The sequence below is a fragment of the Salmo trutta genome, chromosome 13, assembly GCF_901001165.1.
Source record: "Salmo trutta chromosome 13, fSalTru1.1, whole genome shotgun sequence".
NCBI classification, from domain to species: Eukaryota; Metazoa; Chordata; class Actinopteri; order Salmoniformes; family Salmonidae; genus Salmo; species Salmo trutta.
Window position 1 is genome coordinate 47,069,342 of NC_042969.1, and position 20,985 is coordinate 47,090,326.

General features: G+C 42.7%; 1 protein-coding gene across 1 annotated transcript in view; it reads left to right on the forward strand.

Annotated features, from left to right (window-relative positions):
* rsrc1 (arginine/serine-rich coiled-coil 1) overlaps positions 1 to 20,985 on the forward strand; it is a 185,393-nt gene that overhangs the window by 26,690 nt on the left and 137,718 nt on the right. Inside the window, exon 4 of the mRNA XM_029772271.1 lies at positions 2,311 to 2,499. Within this exon, the coding sequence (XP_029628131.1) occupies positions 2,311 to 2,499 (189 nt within the window). The remainder of the gene's footprint in view (positions 1 to 2,310; positions 2,500 to 20,985) is intronic.

Sequence of the window (20,985 nt, forward strand, 5' to 3'; positions counted from 1 at the left end):
GACAGTGTCCAATTCCTCGTCTCACATACGTCATCGTACCACACACCCAGTTTCACACACCAAAGTCTGTGGGTTGGCCTGAGGATCTTCCAGGCAGGAGGCTGATTCGAGTAATAAACCTATCCATATTCCCCCAGGACGTTAAGGCTGGGTGGTTTGCCAGTTCTCTGGTGATATAACCACCTTAGACAGAACTCTCTGATGTATTGTATTCATGTAGCTCTAATTCTGAGAAGGCTTTGCAAACCACAGGTGATTCTCTCCCTCTTGCACATGTGCAGTATTGTTACGTAGAATATCGATATTATTTACTTGCCTGACGACTCATACTGAATTCTTCTGCTGCTGTATGTTTGCTACATACTTCAGTCTGAGACGGCCATCATTGAAGTCATTTGTGGTGCTGTCAAAATGATGGGCGTTGTACAAAACAAAGTCATCGGTGATTGGATCATTTCTAACCAATCAGAGTGTCAAAGCCAATGACAACTTTTTCTAAATGCTGCTTTATCCACGTGTGTTCTGGCTCTGGCCCAACCAATTGGTTTCTGGGACCAATCAGAACGGTTAAAATGTGTTTGCATTCTAAAAGTTGTCGGGGAGTGTACTCCGATCCAGACTCATTGCGGAGAAGAAGCTAACGTCTGTGAGCATGGCATAGCGTTTGCCCGGATAAAGGAGTTTGGGTAGCCAGGCAAATGATTTACCACCATTACTAGTGATGACAGTGCAGCGTTTTATGAGATTGAAATATGATATTTCTTTTATGAAGGATGTTAAATGTGCTACTTATTAAGACCTGTGTCCTTGCAAATGGCCATGTCATTGTGCAAGCACAGTATTAGGCAGACATTTTGAATGTCATTTGTATTGTATTAAGAGCAATTTTATTTTTTTAAATTTTTTTTTAAGTATTCCATGTATCATCTACTCATCATTGACACCCAGCTTTGTTCAACACTAGAACACATTGTAGAACTCTCCAGGGTCCATCGTGTATGTATAAAGCATCTCACAGTAGGAGTGCTGATCCAGGATCAGTTTTGCATTTTAGATCATAATGAATTAGATTATATTAACTGGGGGGACCTGTTTTCAACAGTTGTCCAGACTTTCATGACAGAACTATTATTAGTTTTATGTCAAAAGAGGGAAGGAAGCAATAATGATTCTCGGACAGCAGGTTTGACCATTTTTATAGACAAATCAATAAAATGATAGATGATAGAATATAACACCTTAGCTTCCTCCTTTTCTTTTTTTACAGGCTTCTTTTCACATTGTCATAGTCAGACACACACACACACACACACACACACACACACACACACACACACACACCCCCACCCATCAGCCTCCGACTGACAGCGCATTGAAAATGACTTAGAGAATCAATAGAGGTATGAATGCGTAAAAAACAGACACACTCTGTAGTCTCTCCACTCCACGGAGGTGTGTGTGAGAGAGGCGGTGACAGAAAGCGGTGGCTCTGCAGGCCGGCCCAGCCAGCCTAGCCTGTCTCTATAAGTAGCCCACTAAATCTTATACTAGTCCCTGTGTGTGTGTGTGTTTTTATGTGTGTGTGTATATGTGTGTGTGTGTGTGTGTGTGTGTGTGTGTGTTCAGGGATCCATCCCACTGACTGTCAGGATCAATAAGGCCGCCATGGCCGCCATCTAAAGCCCTCCCTAATTGCCCCCATCTCCAGCCAGTCTCCCATCTCCAACCGTCTGTTTCTAATCAACGCCGACTCGGGTTTCCCAATAGGCTGCTGCCCTAACCAGAAGCTGTAAATTACCTGCCGGCAACTAGTTCCTAGTTCTCTCTCTTCTCGCTCTATCGTTCTCTCTGTCTCTCTCTCTCTCGTTCTCTCTGTCTCTCGTTCTCAATCTCTCGTTCTCTTTCTCTCGTGTTCTCTCTCTCTCGTTCTCTCTCTCTCACACACACACATTCTGACTTGTATGACTTTTTCATTTTGTCTTTTCAACATTTGAAAGTTACAGAGGGCAGAGGCTTTGGGAGTTACAAGTTACAGAGGCTTTGGGAGTCATTACATATGGGAGATGGATTACCCTGCATGGGGTGATTTTGGTTGCATGTCAGAATTATGCTGGATAGTGTCAGCGCCAATGCTAACTGGGGTAGCCTTGAAGTTAGGCCAGTAACCGAAAGGTTGCTGGTTTGAATACCGGAGAATTTCAAATCACAACATAATGTACTTTACAGTGAAACAATCAAATTAAGAAATTAAAAAGGTTTTTTTTATCGCTATTTTTGCGATTCTGATCATGTGTTATGTCGTCTCTCCAGGTCTCGTGAGCGACGGCGGTCTCGTAGCAGGAGCAGTGGCCGGTCCAGCCGCAAGAAGAGCCGCAGCCACAGCCGAGACCGCAGCAGGCGGAAGGGGCGCGACAAAGACAAGGAGAAGGACAGGGACAATGGCAGGGACCGAGACAAGGACAGAGCCAAGGACAAAGACAAGAGACCCGACAAACAAGGGTGAGTGAAAAGTTCCTTTGTGAGTCCATGGCATACTCACTCTGACATTGCAGCCCCACCCCGCCAGGTATATTATGAGAGTATCCAGCAGGGACACCTCGGCTGGGCCTCATCCATCCATCACTCCTTCGCTCTTTCTCCTGGTATCCTCTCATTCGGAATATATTACATTCTCTGTGTTAATGTTGCATCCTTAAGTGTACCTGCGTCACCTGAACATAGTTGATCACTTTATCTCCCTACTGTTGATCTGCCTTGGCCCGGGTGCAATATGTTCACACACAAACACAACACGCACGCACACACACACAGACATCCCAGGTGCAATATGTGCCAGCCAGCCATGGACCTAACTCACTCAGGGGGCCTTACTTTCCACCAGAATAGCACCTTGATTCACCCATATCCCGACCCCAACCGCTGTGTCCTAATGTGATTGGAGGGCGGGGTAATGTGATTGGTGGGGAGTCGTTGTCTCTCATATTGAGTGCCGCGTGTCTCGGACTCGTCAGTTAGGCGTCTAGAGCACGGAGGGTCGCGCAGAGAGAGGACTGTGGAGGCGCAACCCTGTCCAAATATAACATATCCATATGCCCCATTAGGCTATCTAGACCGTGACCACATTTCAAGGCATGCGTTCGGGGGCCTCATTTATAACCGTTGTGCAAATTTCTAACTAAATATCTGCATCTGCCATTTCTAAAAATAACCAGAATAACCATAACCATTTATAACACCCGTTATATAATTAAGTGATAATGCCCGAGAAGCCGGAGTTTGGAGGTGTTGTTAGGCCCGGCAAACTGTGGCAATATATCCTCCAAATCAAATGTTATTTGTCACATACACATAGTTAGCAGATGTTAATGCGAGTGTAGCGAAATGCTTGTGCTTCTAGTTCCGACAATGCAGTAATACTATCTAACAAGTAATATAACAATTTCACAACAACTACCTTATACACACACAAGTGTAAAGGAATGAATAAGAATATGTACATAAAGATTAATGGATGAGCGATGGCTGAACGGCATAGGCAAGATGCAGTAGATGGTATAGAGTACAGTATATACATATGAGATGAGAAATGTAGGGTATATAAACATTATATAAAGTGGCATTGTTTAAAGTGGCTAGTGATACCTTACATCAAGATGCAGTAAATGGTATAGAGTACAGTATATACATATGAGATGAGTAATGTAGGGTATGTAAACATTATATAAAGTGGCATTGTTTAAAGTGGCATCAATTTTTCATTATTAAAGTGGCTAGAGATGAGTCAGTATGTTGGCAGCAGCCACTCAAAGTTAGTGATGGCTGTTTAACAGTCTGATGGCCTTGAGATAGAAGCTGTTTTTCAGTTTCTCGGTCCCCGTTTTGATGCACCTGTACTGACCTCACGTTCTGGATGGTAGCGGGGTGAACAGGCAGTGGCTCGGGTGGTTGTTGTCCTTCATGATCTTTTTGGCCTTCCTGTGACATCGGGTGGTGTAGGTGTCCTGGAGGGCAGGTAGTTTGCCCCCGGTGATGCGTTGTGCAGACCTCACTACCCTCTGGAGAGCCTTCCGGTTGTGGGCGGAGCAGTTGCCGTACCAGGCGGTGATACAGCCCGACAGGATGCTCTCGATTGTGCATCTGTAAAAGTTTGTGAGTGTTTTCGGTCACAAGCCGAATTTCTTCAGCCTCCTGAGGTTGAAGAGGCGCTGCTGCGCCTTCTTCACCACGCTGTCTGTGTGGGTGGACCATTTCAGTTTGTCCGTGATGTGTACGCCGAGGAACTTAAAACTTTCCACTACTGTCCCATCGATGTGGATAGGGGGCTGCTCCCTCTGCTGTTTCCTGAAGTCCACGATCATCTCCTTTGTTTTGTTAACATTGAGTGTGAGGTTATTTTCCTGACACCACACTCCGAGGGCCCTCACCTTCTCCCTGTAGGCCATCTCGTTGTTGTTGGTAATCAAGCCTACCACTGTAGTGTCGTCTGCAAACTTGATGATTGAGTTGGAGGCGTGCATGGCCACGCAGTCGTGGGTGAACAGGGAGTACAGGAGAGGGCTGAGAACGCACCCTTTTGGGGCCCCAGTGTTGAGGATCAGTGGGGTGGAACTGTTGTTTCCTACCCTCACCACCAGGGGGCGACCCGTCCGGAAGTCCAGGACCCAGTTGCACAGGGCGGGGTCGAGCTTAATGACGAGTTTAGAGGGTACTATGGTGTTAAATGCTGAGCTGTAATCGATGAACAGCATTCTTACAAAGGTATTCCTCTTGTCCAGATGGGTTAGGGCAGTGTGCAGTGGGATTGCGTTGTCTGTGAACCTATTGGGGTGGTAAGCAAATTGGAGTGGGTCTAGGGTGTCAGGTAGGGTGGAGGTGATATGGTCCTTGACTAGTCTTTCAAAGCACTTCATGGTGATGGAAGTGAGTGCTACAGGGCTGTAGTCATTTAGCTCAGTTTCCAAACATCGGCTTCGGGGGCATTATCACTTTTATACAACGGGTTACCAACATATTAAATAATTAATGACATATTTTCATTAAAAACGTTACTTTGATTAATTTATTCATACTATTTCATCCTTGCACAAGATAGTTCCTGACACAAATCTAGGGTTGCTACCTAAATCGGCTAGTGTGTTTCCATTGCCATGCTTGCTTGCTAGCTAGCCAACTACTGCTAACTTAGTCACATCAAACAGTGCAGCCAGAATAACAACAGTAGCTTCATTTGCATTTGTTTAAGCTGTTTTCTAGTGACGTTTATGTGGACGCATCTAAAACAATGAGCTAATGAGGCGTGATTTCGCCTGGCATAAAAAATGTGCTCTCGTCAGGACACTCTTGTACAGAAGAGCTAGCCAATAACACAGCTAACACAAAACTTCAAACTGAAGCTGGAAAGACTGCAAACAAGCTGCACTTCGTTTCGTTTGACCTTTTTTCAATTGACATTTCTTTGTAAATATCCATAAAAATGATGCCAGCTGATACATGATTTCGACTGGCTGAGAAACGCTGCCTGCCTGTCTCTCGTCTGGACCTCTAGACGTGTATTACTATGGGACAGCTGGAGATCGAATTTGAATATTGAAACAATGTTGCAAATGTCGGAGAGACGGACAGGAATGTTTATATACAAATCTCCGCTGTTGAAAGTTAAATGTTAGTCTGAAGGAAATGTCTAGATGTTTTTTTTTTCAGTGGAGATCAAGTTTATAACTTGCCTGGCTGGACTGATGAGACCGTGGATTGCACAGTCAGATGGAACAGAGTAAATAGGCATTTTAACGTCATAGAGTTTGTGGAATAGACACAGGCTAGAATGCGGTTTTAACCAGTCAGCATTCAGGATTAGACACTTCCGTTGTGTAACACCCGTTTATAAATCAGACCTGTCGTAAAACTGCGCACGTAAACGAGCATTATAACTCCTTTAGGAAAACGTTCTCAGTTCACCTTTTATGGTGACAATAATAGCATTTATTTTGAACTATTGATCACATTTCTATGGAGGTTTGAGCATAATGTTTTAAAGGTCCATTGCAGCTGTTTTTATCTCGATATCAAATAATTAAGTACTTACTTTGTTTTTTTATCAAAAGTAAACAAAAATTGCTTCACAGCAAGCAACATTTTGCTAGGACTGTCTGGGGGTGGTCTGAGTCGAGAGGGGGAAACTGAAAACTAGCTGTTATTGGCAGAGAGGTTTGGAACTCTAATTCTTATTGGTCTATTAAGTCATGTATCCCCTGATGATGTCACCAGGTAGTCCTAAACTCCATCCCACCAAAACAGTCTTAAATTTCAGGCAGTCTTTTCATATAGCTCTTACACTAAAAGGGCATTATCATAATTTTCACAATTTCACAGTATTATTCCAACATCATAGTGTGGAAATACAGTTGAAGTTGGAAGTTTACATACACCTTAGCCAAATACATTTAAACTCAGTTTTTCACAATTCCTGACATTTAATCCTAGTAAAAAGTCTCTGTCTTAGGTCAGTTAGGATCAACACTTTATTTTAAGAATGTGAAATGTCAGAATAATAGTATAAAGATTTATTTCAGCCTTTATTTCTTTCATCACATTCCCAGTGGGTCAGAAGTTTACATACACTCAATTAGTATTTGGTAGCATTGCCTTTAAATTGTTTAACTTGGGTCAAATGTTTCGGGTAGCCTTCCACAAGCTTCCCACAATAAGTTGGGTGAATTTTGGCCCATTCCTCTTGACAGAGCTGGTGTAACTGAGTCAGGTTTGTAGGCCTCCTTACTTGCACATGCTTTGTCAGTTCTGTCCACAAATGTTGTATAGGATTGAGGTCAGGGCCTTGTGATGGCCACTCCAATACCTTGACTTTGTTGTCCTTAAGCCTTTTTGCCACAACTTTGGAAGTATGCTTGGGGTCATTGTCCATTTGGAAGAGCCATTTGCGACCAAGCTTTAACTTCCTGACTGATGTCTTGAGATGTTGCTTCAATATATCCACATAATTTCCCGTCCTCATGATGCCATCTATTTTGTGAAGTGCACCAGTCCTTCCTGCAGCAAAGCACCCCCACAACATGATGCTGCCACCCTGTGCTTCACGGTTGGGATGGTGTTCTTCAGCTTGCAAGCTTCCCCCTTTTTCCTCCAAACATAACAATGGTTATTATGGCCGAACAGTTCTATATTGCTTCATCAGACCAGAGGACATTTCTCCAAAAAGTACTATCTTTGTCCCCATGTGCAGTTGCAAACCGTAGTCTGGCTTTTTTATGGCGGTTTTGGAGCAGTGGCTTCTTCCTTGCTGAGCGGCCTTTCAGGTTATGTCGATATAGGACTCGTTTTACTGTGGATATAGATACTTTTGTACCTGTTTCCCCCAGCATCTTCACAAGGTCCTTTGCTGTTGTTCTGGGATTGATTTGCACTTTTCGCAACAAAGTACCTTCATCTCTAGGAGACAGAACGTGTCTCCTTCCTGAGCGGTATGACGGCTGCTTGGTCCGATGGTGTTTATACTTGCGTACTATTGTTTGTACAGATGAATGTGGTACCTTTAGGCATTTGGACATTTCTCCCAAGGATGAACCTGACTTGTGTAGGTCTGATTTCTTGGCTGATTTCTTTTGCTTTTCCCATGATGTCAAGCAAAGAGGCATTGAGTTGGAAGGTAGGCCTTGAAATACATCCACAGGTACACCTCCAATTGACTCACATTACGTCAATTAGCCATAACATCATTTTCTGGAATTTTCCAAGCTATTAAAAGGAACAGTCAACTTAGTGTATGTAAACTTCTGACCCACTGGAATTGTGATACAGTGAATTATAAGTGAAATAATCTGTCTGTAAACAATTGTTGGACAAATGACTTGTGTCATGCACAAAGTAGATATCCTAACCAACTTGCCAAAACTATAGTTTGTTAAAAAGAGGTTTTTAATGACTCCAACCTGAGTGTATGTAAACTTCCGACTTCAACTGTATATGTAAAGTACAGATAATCACGTTTTTGACTGCATGGGGCCTTTAATATTTTACAGTGACCTTTTCCAACTTTTTTCATTTAGCGAGTGCCAACCACTTGATTGATATGTTCAAAACAATTTTAAAGTAAAATACTAAAGCCCACACTTCTATGCAAAATACTAATTATTGTTCAATATTTTGTTTATCAATAGATTGTTTCTATCTCCTGCCTTGGCTCGATATAGGCTCGGAGCGTATGATGTCATGCTCCTATTGCACAGCAATACTGTAGCCTATACCCATACTGTCAAATCTTTTACAAAAATATTGTCACCCTTGGACTTTTTTCTAGTAACTCACAATTTTCCCAACAAATAAGTTGAAATTGACCGAAGTATTTGGTCTCAACCATTTATTTCACTGTTAATATTACAGAACCTTTTGTTTTTGATTCAGAACTTAATATATCCATTTAAATCAGAAAATTAGCAGAAATTATTGACTCCCTAGACTTAATATTTGGTAGCACAGCCTTTAGTCAAAATTTCTCCATCAATGAGTTTCCTGCACCTCTGTACTGGCAGTTTGGCCCTCTCCTCTTGTGCAAACTACTCCAGTTCTCCCAGTTTTGAAGGGTGCCTTCTCCCAACTGCTGTTTTTAGGTCTCTCCACAAAGTTTCAATGCGATTTAGATCTGGGCTCATTGCTGGCCAATTCAGAACAGTCCAGCGTTTTGTCTTGAACCATTCCTGGGTGGTTTTTGAAGTGTGGTTGGGGTCATTGTCCTGCTGGAAGACCCATGACCTTCGACGAGACCCAGCTTTCAGACGGCATCCCTAGCCGCATCCTCAGAGCATGCGCAGACCAGCTGGCTGGTGTGTTTACGGACATATTCAATCAATCCCCATCCCAGTCTGCTGTCCCCACATGCTTCAAGATGGCCACCATTGTTCTTGTTCTCAAGAAAGCCAAGGTAACTAAACTAAATGACTATTGCCCCGTAGCACTCACTTCTTTCATCGTGAAGTGCTTTGAGAGACTAGTCAAGGATCATATCACCTCCACCTTAACTGTCACCCTAGACCCACTTCAATTTGCTTACCGCCCGAATAGGTCCACAGATGATGCAATCGCCATCACACTGCACACTATCCTATCCCATCTGGACAAGAGGAATACCAATGTAAAAATGCTGTTCACTGACTACAGCTCAGTATTCAAAACCATATTCATCATTAAGCTTGAGTCTTGACCCCGCCCTGTGCAACTGGGTCTTGGACTTCCTGACGGGCCGCCCCCAGGTGGCTAATGTAGGAAACAACATCTCCACTCCGCTGATCCTCAACACTGAGAATTGAGAATTTCAATCAATTGAGAATTTCAATAAGCATTTTTCTACGGCTGGCCATGCTTTCCACCTGGCTACCCCTACCCCGGTCAACAGCACTGCACCCCCCACAGCAACTCGTCCAAGCCTTCCCCATTTCTCCTTCTCCCAAATCCAGTCAGCTGATGTTCTGAAAGAGCTGCAAAATCTGGACCCCTACAAATCAGCCAGGCTAGACAATCTGGACCCTTTCGTTCTAAAATTATCTGCCGAAATAATTTGTAAGTCGCTCTGGATAAGAGCGTCTGCTAAATGACTTAAATGTAAATGTAAATGAAATTGTTGCAACCCCTATTACTAGCCTGTTCAACCTTTCTTTCGTGTCGTCTGAGATTCCCAAAGATTGGAAAGCAGCTGCGGTCATCCCCCACTTCAAAGGGGGGGACACTCTTGACCCAAACTGCTACAAACCTATATCTATCCTACCCTGCCTTTCTAAAGTCTTCGAAAGCCAAGTCAACAAACAGATTACAGACCGTTTCAAATCCCACCGCAACTTCTCCGCTATGCAATCTGGTTTCAGAGCTGGTCATGGGTGCACCTCAGCCACGCTCAAGGTCCTAAACGATATCTTAACCGCCATCGATAAGAAACAATACTGTGCTGCCGTATTCATTGACCTGGCCAAGGCTTTCGACTCTGTCAATCACCACATCCTCATCGGCAGACTCAATAGCCTTGGTTTCTCAAATGATTGCCTCGCCTGGTTCACCAACTACTTCTCTGATAGAGTTCAGTGTGTCAAATCGGAGGGCCTGTTGTCCGGGCCTCTGGCAGTCTCTATGGGGGTGCAACAGGGTTCAATTCTTGGGCCGACTCTTTTCTCTGTATACATCAATGATGTCGCTCTTGCTGCTGGTGAGTCTCTGATCCACCTCTACGCAGACAACACCATTCTGTATACTTCTGGCCCTTCTTTGGACACTGTGTTAACTACCCTCCAGACGAGCTTCAGTGCCATACAACTCTCCTTCCGTGGCCTCCAACTGCTCTTAAATACAAGTAAAACTAAATGCATGCTCTTCAACCGATCGCTGCCTGCACCTGCCTGCTCGTCCAGCATCACTACTCTCGACGGTTCTGACTTAGAATATGTGGACAACTACAAATACCTAGGTGTCTGGTTAGACTGTAAACTCTCCTTCCAGACTCACATCAAACATCTCCAGTCCAAAATTAAATCTAGAATTGGCTTCCTATTTCGCAACAAAGCATCTTTCACTTATGCTGCCAAACATACACTCGTAAAACTGACCATCCTACCGATCCTCGACTTCGGCGACGTCATTTACAAAATAGCCTCCAATACCCTACTCAATAAATTGGATGCAGTCTATCACATTGCCATCTGTTTTGTCACCAAAGACCCATATACTACCCACCACTGCGACCTGTACGCTCTCGTTGGCTGGCCCTCGCTTCATACTCGTCGCCAAACCCACTGGCTCCAGGTCATCTACAAGACCCTGCTAGGTAAAGTTCCCCCTTATGTCAGCTCGCTGGTCACCATAGCAGCACCCAACTGTAGCACGCGCTCCAGCAGGTATATCTCTCTGGTCACCCCTAAAGCCAATTCCTCCTTCGGCCGCCTCTCCTTCCAGTTCTCTGCTGCCAATGACTGGAACGAACTACAAAAATCTCTGAAACTGGAAACACTTATCTCCCTCACTAGCTTTAAGCACCAGCTGTCAGAGCAGCTCACAGATTACTGCACCTGTACATAGCCCATCTATAATTTAGCCCAAACAACTACCTTTTCCCCTACTGCATTTATTTATTTATTTTGCTCCTTTGCACCCCATTATTTCTATTTCTACTTTGCACTTTCTTCCACTGCAAATCTACCATTCCAGTGTTTTACTTGCTATATTGTATTTACTTCGCCACCATGGCCTTTTTTGCCTTTACCTCCCTTATCTCACCTCATTTGCTCACTTTGTATATAGACTTATTTTTCTACTATATTATTGACTGTAGGTTTGTTTTACTCCATGTGTTACTCTGTGTTGTTGTATGTGTCAAACTGCTTTGCTTTCTTGGCCAGGTCGCAATTGTAAATGAGAACTTGTTCTCAGCTTGCCTACCTGGTTAAATAAAGGTGAAATAAAAAAATATTGCTACTATGCAAGTAACCATTTCGCTGTACTGTTTACACATTCTGTAGAGACCCATCTACTTAGCAAGATGTGGCTGGGGGTTATTGCATTTCTTTCACATGACCCGTCAATTTAGACAAGTGTGTCTGGGTACGCGTCGTCTAATATTTATGAAATATTTTTATCTGGACACTGTTTACCTGGAATGTTTCCTTATTGTAGGCTACTACTTTTACCACTTTTAGTCTTAATCTTTACTACACTACTCACTGTTTAGCACATGACCTCACTTGTGAGTCCTTAAAGAGATGGGTGGGGCTAAGGCTTAAGAGGGTGTGAACAATGATGAATGGGTGTAGACAAAAGAGCTTTCCAGTAGGTGTATCAAAACATTCAAACTAGGCCTAGCTATGCGTAAGAGAGATGTGGCCCTTAAACATTTGATCTCCACTCATCAGTTCAACATCTATCAGCTCATTAGTGCTGGTAATACACACAGAGCCAGCAGCGTGTGTGTGTTTGGCCTGCGTTGCAGTACAGAGCCCTGCCCTCCAGCCATGGATGGTGTTGTTGTGATTGTGTCTGTGAGTGGATCGGTCTGGGGAACCTTTGGCAGTCTGTGTGTGTGTGTGTTAGTTGGGCTGTTTTGTAGGACTCTAGGCTGTGTCTGGGTAGGCCAGGGAGAGAGGAAAACTTCAAACGTGGTGCTGAGGGTTTGATTGAATGAAATCAATGTGTAAGTGTGGCGGGGGTTGGGGGGGCACCAAAGCACTGGGGCCGGCAGCGATCTGGACGCAGTGGAGGGGAGCGGGATTGGACGGAGGTGGGAGAAAGTGGGGGTACATCCCGTTCCTCCAGGTGGGCGTGGTGGCTCTCCATTGAGGCTCCCGAGAGGGGGAGGAGGTTTGGAAGTGAACTCCGCCTGCAGATGGGCATAGCGGTAGACTGGTCAGGAACACACACACATACGCACTCACACACACATCAGGGGGGGGGGGGTCTCCCTCCAGACTCGTACACAGAGGAGCGAGCGTGCGTTGTTCTGTTGACGATGCTGCCCTGTGGCAATACTGCTGCTGCTGCTGTAACTGTAATTTAGCTGCTTCCCCCCCACAAATAATGAGGCAAGACTCCTCAAAACACACCCTTAGCTTCACAAACCCACCTCCGCTCACATTAAAACTCAAAACTGCTAAACAGACGGAAAAGAAAACGAGCTTTGTAGTTCCATCCATACAGCCCAGTTCTCTGTTGTCTGTGTGGAGAGCCATGCCTGAACCCGTTAGCCATGCAACACAACGCAAACGGCTAACTAACTAGCAGGCTGACTGGTTTACACAAGATAAGTGCACAAGAGAGAGAGTACCTGTAATGTTTCATGCCACAGGATAAATGTTCCTAAGTGTGTGCATGTATTTACTCAATAACAACAATTCCAAATAGTATCAAATTGAGTTTTCTACAACTTTTAGTGAAATTCTTCCTGCTTTAGTATTTGATCCTAAGGTGCCTTTTGGTAAACTCCAAGTGGGCTTTCAATGTGGCTTTTACTGAGGAATGGCTTCCGTCTGGCCACTCTACCATAAAGGCCTGATTGGTGGAGTGCTGCAGAGATGGTTTTTGCTCTGACATGCACTGTCCAATGTGGTACATTATATAGACAGGTGTCTGCCTTTCCAAATCATGTCCAATCAATTGAGTTAACCACAGGTGGCCTCCAATGAAGTTGGAGAAATATCTCAAGGATGATCAGGATGCACCTGATGTCACGTCCTGACCAGTAAAGGGGTTATTTGTTATTGTAGTTTGGTCAGGACGTGGCAGGGGGTGTTTGTTTAGAGTGTTTCGGGGTTTGTTGGGCTATGTTATTATGTAAGTGGAGTGTTTGTTTAGAGTGTTCCGGGGTTTTTGGTCTATGTTCTAGGTTAGTGTTTTTCTATGTTCAGTCTAGTTTTTCTACTTCTATGTTTAGGGTTTGTTGATTGACCTTCAATTGGAGGCAGCTGTTCCTCGTTGCCTCTGATTGAAGGTCCTATGTATAGGGGTGTTTGTGCTATGGGGGTTTGTGGGTAGTTGTTTCCTGTTTTGTGTCTGTGCACCTGACAGGACTGTTTAGTGGCATTCGTTGTTTTGTATACGTGATTTGTTTGTTTTTCCTTCTTTGGATTTAATAAAGAAGATGAGTATACACATTCCCGCTGCACCTTGGTCTAATCCTTACGACAACCCTGACACCTGAGCTCAATTTCGAGTCTCTTTGAATCTGAATACTTATGTAAATAAGGTATTTCTGTTTTAATTTCTAATAAATTTGCACACAATAAACAACAAACTGTTTTCACTTTGTCGTTATTGTGTGTAAATTAGATTTTTTAGTTTTAATCAATTTTCGAATAAGGCTGTAACGTAACAATATGTGGAAATAGTCAAGGGGTCTGAATACTTTCCAAAGGCACTGTATCTGGTTAAACTAATACAGTTCATACTTAAACACTGTTACATTAGGTCTTTGGCCTCATCTACATTCACATGGTCCTCACAAATGCACATTTTTGTCACCCTTAAAATGAAAAAGTAGTCACTCACAGGAAATGCCCAAGATGAACATATTTATGGAAAATGTGTAATCACTCTAGAGTTGGAAGTAAAAAACAACACCCAAAGTAAATCCACAAAACTATTCAAATCTTTTTTCTAAGGCTTCAACTTCAACGCATTGCTCATCTAACACTTGGACTCCAGACACTAGGAACTCATTTTCTCTGTAGGGAGATTTAAAAAAACAAAAAAAAAACCCAGTGAAAATAGTAAAATCGGAATAAAATTTAACCATTTGACAACTGACATATTTGCCTTTGATAACCATCAGTCTTATATTTCCAAGTTAAATACATTCAGTTTAGGATGAAGGGAGTTAGTATTTTGGGGATAATTGGAAGATTAGGTAGAATGAATGTTTCCAGTCATTCAACATAATGTCTTGCTGCAATCTTATACTCAATACATGTGTAGCTTTTGGGCTAATGCTGCCACCATCTCAGGCAAAGCCTGAATGGGGAAAAACATAGTAATACTATTTCTGTGCAGTAGGATAATCTATTGGGATAGTATGTCATCAATACTCAAAGTAAATCCCGGGTAGTATATTTTCCTTAACAGGTTAGCTATATAGATGCCTGGCATTAGAAGATGACAAGTTTATTATTAGGTAAAACAATTGTTCTTGGCCAGTGAGAGGAAATACAATGATGGCATTGACATGTGCTTATCAGTCTGATTATGCTCCAATACTTGATAATGGTGGGCTGGAAACACAGGCTTCCCAGGCATTGTAGCAAACAAGTGTCATGAAATACATGCACCAGAAACAGACTTGTCAGATAATTATCAGCAAGCTAGGCTAGCTATATGCAGCAAAATAGCTAGCTAGCGCGCTGCTTGGCTAGCTAAATAGCGGCTTGGCTGAACACAGGCACTGTCCTTTGATTGGCTAAATGGATCAGTCTCGTCGCAAGACTTTGGCTAAAGATTTGACATGTTGAATCTTGGAAACTCCAGCCAACAACATGACATTCTAAAACTAGACTGTTCAGATCAAACAAACCGTTACGTGATGTCTCATCTCATCCTATGTATCGGAGCTGGGCTTTATGATCATGACTATTCCGTGCCAGTAGACTAGTGTGGAGTGCAGTAGCTAGCTAGCCAATATCAGCATGGCTTTCAGACATAAGAAATATAACACAAGGTCAAGTAACGTTATACACATAAGTTAGCTAGTTACGACTAACTAGTGAAGCAACATTTTATATTAAAATGAAACAAACCAATGTCGCAGTCATCTTATTTTTATTACATTTTTTATTTAACTAAGCAAGTCAGTTAAGAACAAATTCTTATTTACAATGACGGTCTAGGAACAGTGGGTTAACTGCCTTGTTCAGGGGCAGAACGACAGATTTTCACCTTGTCAGCTCGGGGATTTAATCCACCAGCCTTTCGGTTACTGGCCCAACGCTCTAACCACTAGGCTACCTGCCGCCCCATCTAACAAGCTACACTAGCTAACGTTAGCTAGCCAGATAATACGAACTATTGGATGCATGGCATGAAAACAATCAAAACAAATAATCCAAAATATAATAGTCGCATACATATTTACAACTAAATAGCAAAAACAGCATTTGACTTTATCTAGCAAGATATATTACCAAGCTAGCTATGTCTTTACAGCAGAAAAAATGCTAACTCTGGCTCGGTTTCAATCTCTTCAACTCTTCAACTCAATCTCTTCAACTCCCCACGCAAGTCTCGGTTTACTTTCATCTTGACCCGGGCTGTAGCGCTTTCTCTTTTCACCTGTCTGCTCTCCAAAGTTTTCTGTTTTTTTTGCCTTAGATGGAGGAGTAGCTGCTGCTTGGTCAGGTCGTCTGTCACTAGCCAAGCTGGTTAGCTTTCATACGGCTACCCGTTAGAATATCCCTGAGCTGTGGCACCGCCTCCTCACTTCATGCAGCACAAAATTAGGCGGGAAAATCCAACCCGACAGGGAAAATTAAAAACAATGAATACAGCGGCTCTCAAGCAGGCTAGAGGCGCAATATTGTTACTTTTGCGTCACATTGGATGACAACTAGCAACTTATTGGAGCTTTTTGATTTTTTTTTGTTGTTGTTGCAAAAGTTATCCCTGTTTTGAGAAAAGTGTTCAAGCAATCGAGAAAAACCTGTAAGACAATATAACATAATACATTCCAGATTCATGCATGTAATGCATGACATGGGCCGAGATAAACGTAAAGTTGAAAAAAGTAACTGAAGTTAAGATCAGGTTTAAAAACAGAGGTTTAGCCACAAAGCTGAAAAAATGATAAATGGAAAACTTTGTCTCTGTCCGTCTGTTTGTCTCTATTTTTCAGTCAACCGTGCTGCTAAGGCTTCTTATTGTATTATTAGATATTGTTATTATTAGGTCTGTCTCTCTCCCGCCCTCTGTCTGTGAGGAGAGGTGAGAGGGAGAGTGATTGGTGATGAAGGCCAGAGCGATTAGGTTGATGTCATTTCCCCTGAAGACGTTGACATGTTTATCTGTCCTGTCTCCCCTCTGTCCCCTGGAGGGAAACCTGTCTTACCCAGGCTCTCCTCTTAACCTGGGGAGCCCAAATCTGGAGGGGAAACTCACAGATCTAGAGAGTGAGGGAGAGAGAAAGGAAAGAATGGAGAGAGAGAGAGGGCCCGAAAAGGACAGGGCTGGAGAAAGAGAAAAATAAGGCTTGAGTCAGTCTTATGTCTTTCTGCTGATGTAGACTAATTGTGGGAGATATACAGTATTAGCTGCTGGGGCCTGAAGTGGCTGTGGCAGGCCTAACACAAGCTCTCTTTGTGTGCTGTAGAGGCCTGGCCACCACTAATCACAGGAGAGACACCCTGAGTTTGCGATGGAGAACTGTGACAATCCACTTAGCATGCTCTGTAATCTCTTTAGCCATTAGTACTAGTTAAAGGAGGGCACACACACACTCATGCGGGGGTTTCAGGCTTTAAGGGGCACACAGGATATACAGTGCCTTCAGAAAGTATTCACACTCTTTTACTTTTTCCCACATTTTGTTGTTACAAAGGGGGATTAAATGGATTTAATTGTCATTTTTTGTCAATGATCTAGACAAAACACTCTGTCGAAGTGGAAGAAAAATTCTAACATTTTAAAAGAAATGATGAAAAATAAAACACGAATATATCTTTATTACATAAGTATTGAACACCCTGAGTCAAATCACATTTGGCAGCGATTACAACTGTGAGTCTTTCTGGGTAATTCCCTAAGAGCTTTGCACACCTGGATTGTACAATATTTGAACATTATTCTTTTTAAAATTCTTCAAGCTCTATCAAGTTAGTTGTTAATCATTGCTAGACAGCCATTTTCAAGTCTTGCCATAGATTTGCAAGGCGTAACTAGGCCACTCAGGAACATTCAATGTCGTCTTGGTAAGCAACTCCAGTGTATATTTGGCCTTGTTTTTTAGGTTATGGTCCTGCTGAAAGGTGAATTTGTCTCCCATTATCTGTTGGAAAGCAAACTGAACCAGGTTTTTCTCTAAGATTTTGTCTGTCCTTAGCTCTATTCCGTTTATTTTTATCCTAAAAAACAACTCCCTAGCCCTTGCCGATGACAAGCATACCCATAACATGAAGCAGCCACCACCATGCTTGAAAATCTGAAGAGTTGTACTCAGTAATGTGTTGTGTTGGACTTGCCCCAAACATAAAGTATATTCAGGACATAAAGTATATTTCTTTGCCACATTTTTTGCAGTTTTACTTTAGTGCCTTATTGCAAACAGGATGCATGTTTTGGAATATTTAAATGTTGTACAGGCTTCCTTCTTTTCGCTCTGTCATTTAAGTTAGTATTGTGGAGGGACTACAATGTTGTTGATCCATCCTCAGCTTTCTCCTATCACAGCCATTAAACTCAGTAACTGTTTTAAAGTCATAATTGGCCTCATGGTGAAATCCCTGAATGGTTTCCTTCCTCTCCGGCAACTGAGTTAGGAAGGACGCCTGTGTCTTTGTGGTGACTGGGTGTATTGATACACCATCCAAAGTGTAATTAATAACTTCCATGCTCAAAGGGATACTTAATGTCTGTTTTATTTTCATTGGAAAACCTCCCTGGTCTTTGTGGTTGAATTTGTTTGAAATTCACTGCTTGACTGAGGGATCTTAAAGATAATTGTTTGTGTGGGGTACAGAGATGAGGTCATTCAAAAATCATGTTAAACACTATTATTGCAACTGATTATGTGAATTGTTAAGCACATTTTTACTCCTGAACTTATTTAGGATTGCCATAATGAAGTGGTTCAATACTTATTGACTCAAGACATTTCAGCTTTTCATTTTTAAATAATTAGTAAAACTTTCTAAAAACTTTGACATTATGGGTGTTGTGTGTATGCCGGTGACACAACATCTAAATGTAACCAATTTAAATTCATGCTGTAACACAACAAAATGTGGAAAAAGTCAAGGGGTGTGAATACTTTCTGAAGGCACTGTATGCTACTCTGTGAACTGGCCAGTTTTTCACTGCTCTAACATGTGTACCATTGTGTATTAACTATCCGTGTGTGTGTGTGCGCGGGCTGCATAGGGACTGAGCGGAGCCAGGCCTGGAGTGTGATGATAGAGCCCAGAACCGGCCAAATAAAATCTATCCACAATCCAATTAGGTTTGGGAGCTCCAGCAGCCCTGCTCTCCTCTCTCCTCTCCTTTTTCCTCCCTCCCTCCCTCGCTCCTCTCTCCCCTCCTCTCTTCTCTCCTCGCTCCACATAATCAATATCTACCTTCTAGCTCCACTTTATGGCTGTTTCATGGGGCTGGCTGGCTGGAGTGATGGGGAGAAGTGGAGGATATTAATTTGGCTTGCTGGGCCCGGTTGGTTTTATGGATCAGGGAGGAAAAATGAGGCGAGGATTATAAGCAGCAGGTTATTAGTAGCAAACATGACAGGCCAACCTCGGATTTAGGAGGGTTATGAAAATGTGCTTGTCAACAAAATGCTTTTTTTTAATGCTGTCTCTGTATTTCACTCTCTCTCTGTCTGTCGGGTTAAATGGTGAGCCCTGAGCAGTGCGATCGAGTCGGGATGCAGGTTTGGATTGTTATGTAGAGCGATGTGGGAGAAGAGATGGACCGTAAAGATGTAATTTTCTCCAGACAGACTGGGTTTGGGAGGTATGGAGTGAAGCGTTTATTGTGGACAGGGGAGTGGTTTGATAGTAGAGAGAAAGAGGGAGAGAGTCTTTCAATGGAATCGACCTCTGGGCTGGTAGTAAGTCGAAGATACAGTGATTTGAAAAGTGATGAGAGTGATTTCAAGATGAGAGTGATTTGAAAACATTGTGGACTAGGCCCCGTGTCTACTATTTAGCCTATCTACTCATTTAAGTCTGAGTTCAGAATCATTGAATGAAACAAGTGCAGTCTTTTTTTTTTGCTCGACTCAAAGCACAGCACATTTTTGGTATTTTATGACAAGCTATAGCTAACTATTATTTTTGTGTTGAGGTGTATCAATGAACATTGTCTGTACCACGTACCGCTAGCAGCATTTTAGCCAAAGACTCTTATACTAGCTGTCTAGTCTGTGTTTTTATAAATGTGCAATAAGCATAAAACAAAGTAATGCAGCCATCATGGTAATAAAGTCAACATATATCCCACAAATATCCCAATACAACTTCCGTCGCAAAACACTTACATCACCACTACATTACTGCACTCGCCTGGGTCAAAATCCGTGAGAGAAAGGCAGACACCAAATAACTTTCATTTACCTGGCGATGATGAGTAGGATGCGTGGCATTTGTTATTGCAATTTAATGCAGTAAAAAAAAAAATCCCCTGGGGTTTTTGACCCAGGCAGGTGCGGCATTCTGTGCTGTGATGCGCAAAAAATAAAATAAAAGATTACACCTGTACATTTTTTATCCTAAGAGTAAGCTGTCAGTGAAGTACGTGCGTCCATGCGTCAGTGGTGGTCAGTAAATATGAGGACGGGATTTTTGCCGACCTCCTGACCCTATTGTGTAGCCTGGGTAAACACGGCCTTGCGTCCTACACACACATGCACGCCCCTTCAGTTTGCATTTACTCTTTCCGGTAAACATACCATGCATCACCCTCCACCACACAATCTCTGGCCATTATCAACCCTCAACTAGGCATTCAGAATAGGGATTCTGGGGCCCCCCTTCCAATGCTAGGGCTGGTCGATTATATTGAATTCATTCAATATTTCAAATGCCTGTATTGCAAGAATCAAGATTTTGTTATTTTCAGTTTTTGAGTGTTTATGTCCGCTTGTTCTCGTGTTGTATTTTTGGTCTCGTCTCTTTTGCTCCTCTGTGCTGTGTGCACCTCCCCATTTACATCAGAGATCTGTATATAATGAAGAGATGCAGGTCTCCGCCCTAACAACGAGAGTTGTTGTCCCAAATGCGAGAAGGCAAGCGTCAAGCTTAGTTCCAAAATAAGCCCATAGAAACGCATTGGCCTTATTTTGGAATGATTTTAGCAAGAGTGAAACCTTTCGCTTCACCTCTTCCTCTATGGTTTACACACACCAAGCCCCTCCCCCTGCCTTTCATGCCAACAAAGTTGAGAGGTCACATCTTCATCTCTGAAAAGCGGTTTCAACTCACTATTTGCATTTGAGGTTTGGTCCAACAGAATGGACACCAAATCACATTGAGACATTATTTTACTGTAATAGAGAAGTTCACTTTTCTAACGATACTCTTTTAGCCAAAGACTCTTATACTAGCTGTCTAGTCTGTGTTTTTATAAATGTGCAATAAGCATAAAACACAATTATATAAGGAATTAGCAGCTCATTCTCATTCTGAGAAATAAGGTAAGCCACTAGATTTTAACATCTGAACAAAGTGGACAGGCTAACATGCTTTTCAAACAGTTGGAGACAGACCGAAGGGTGTGTTCATAGCAATTCATCTGTTGAACATTGTTAGCTAG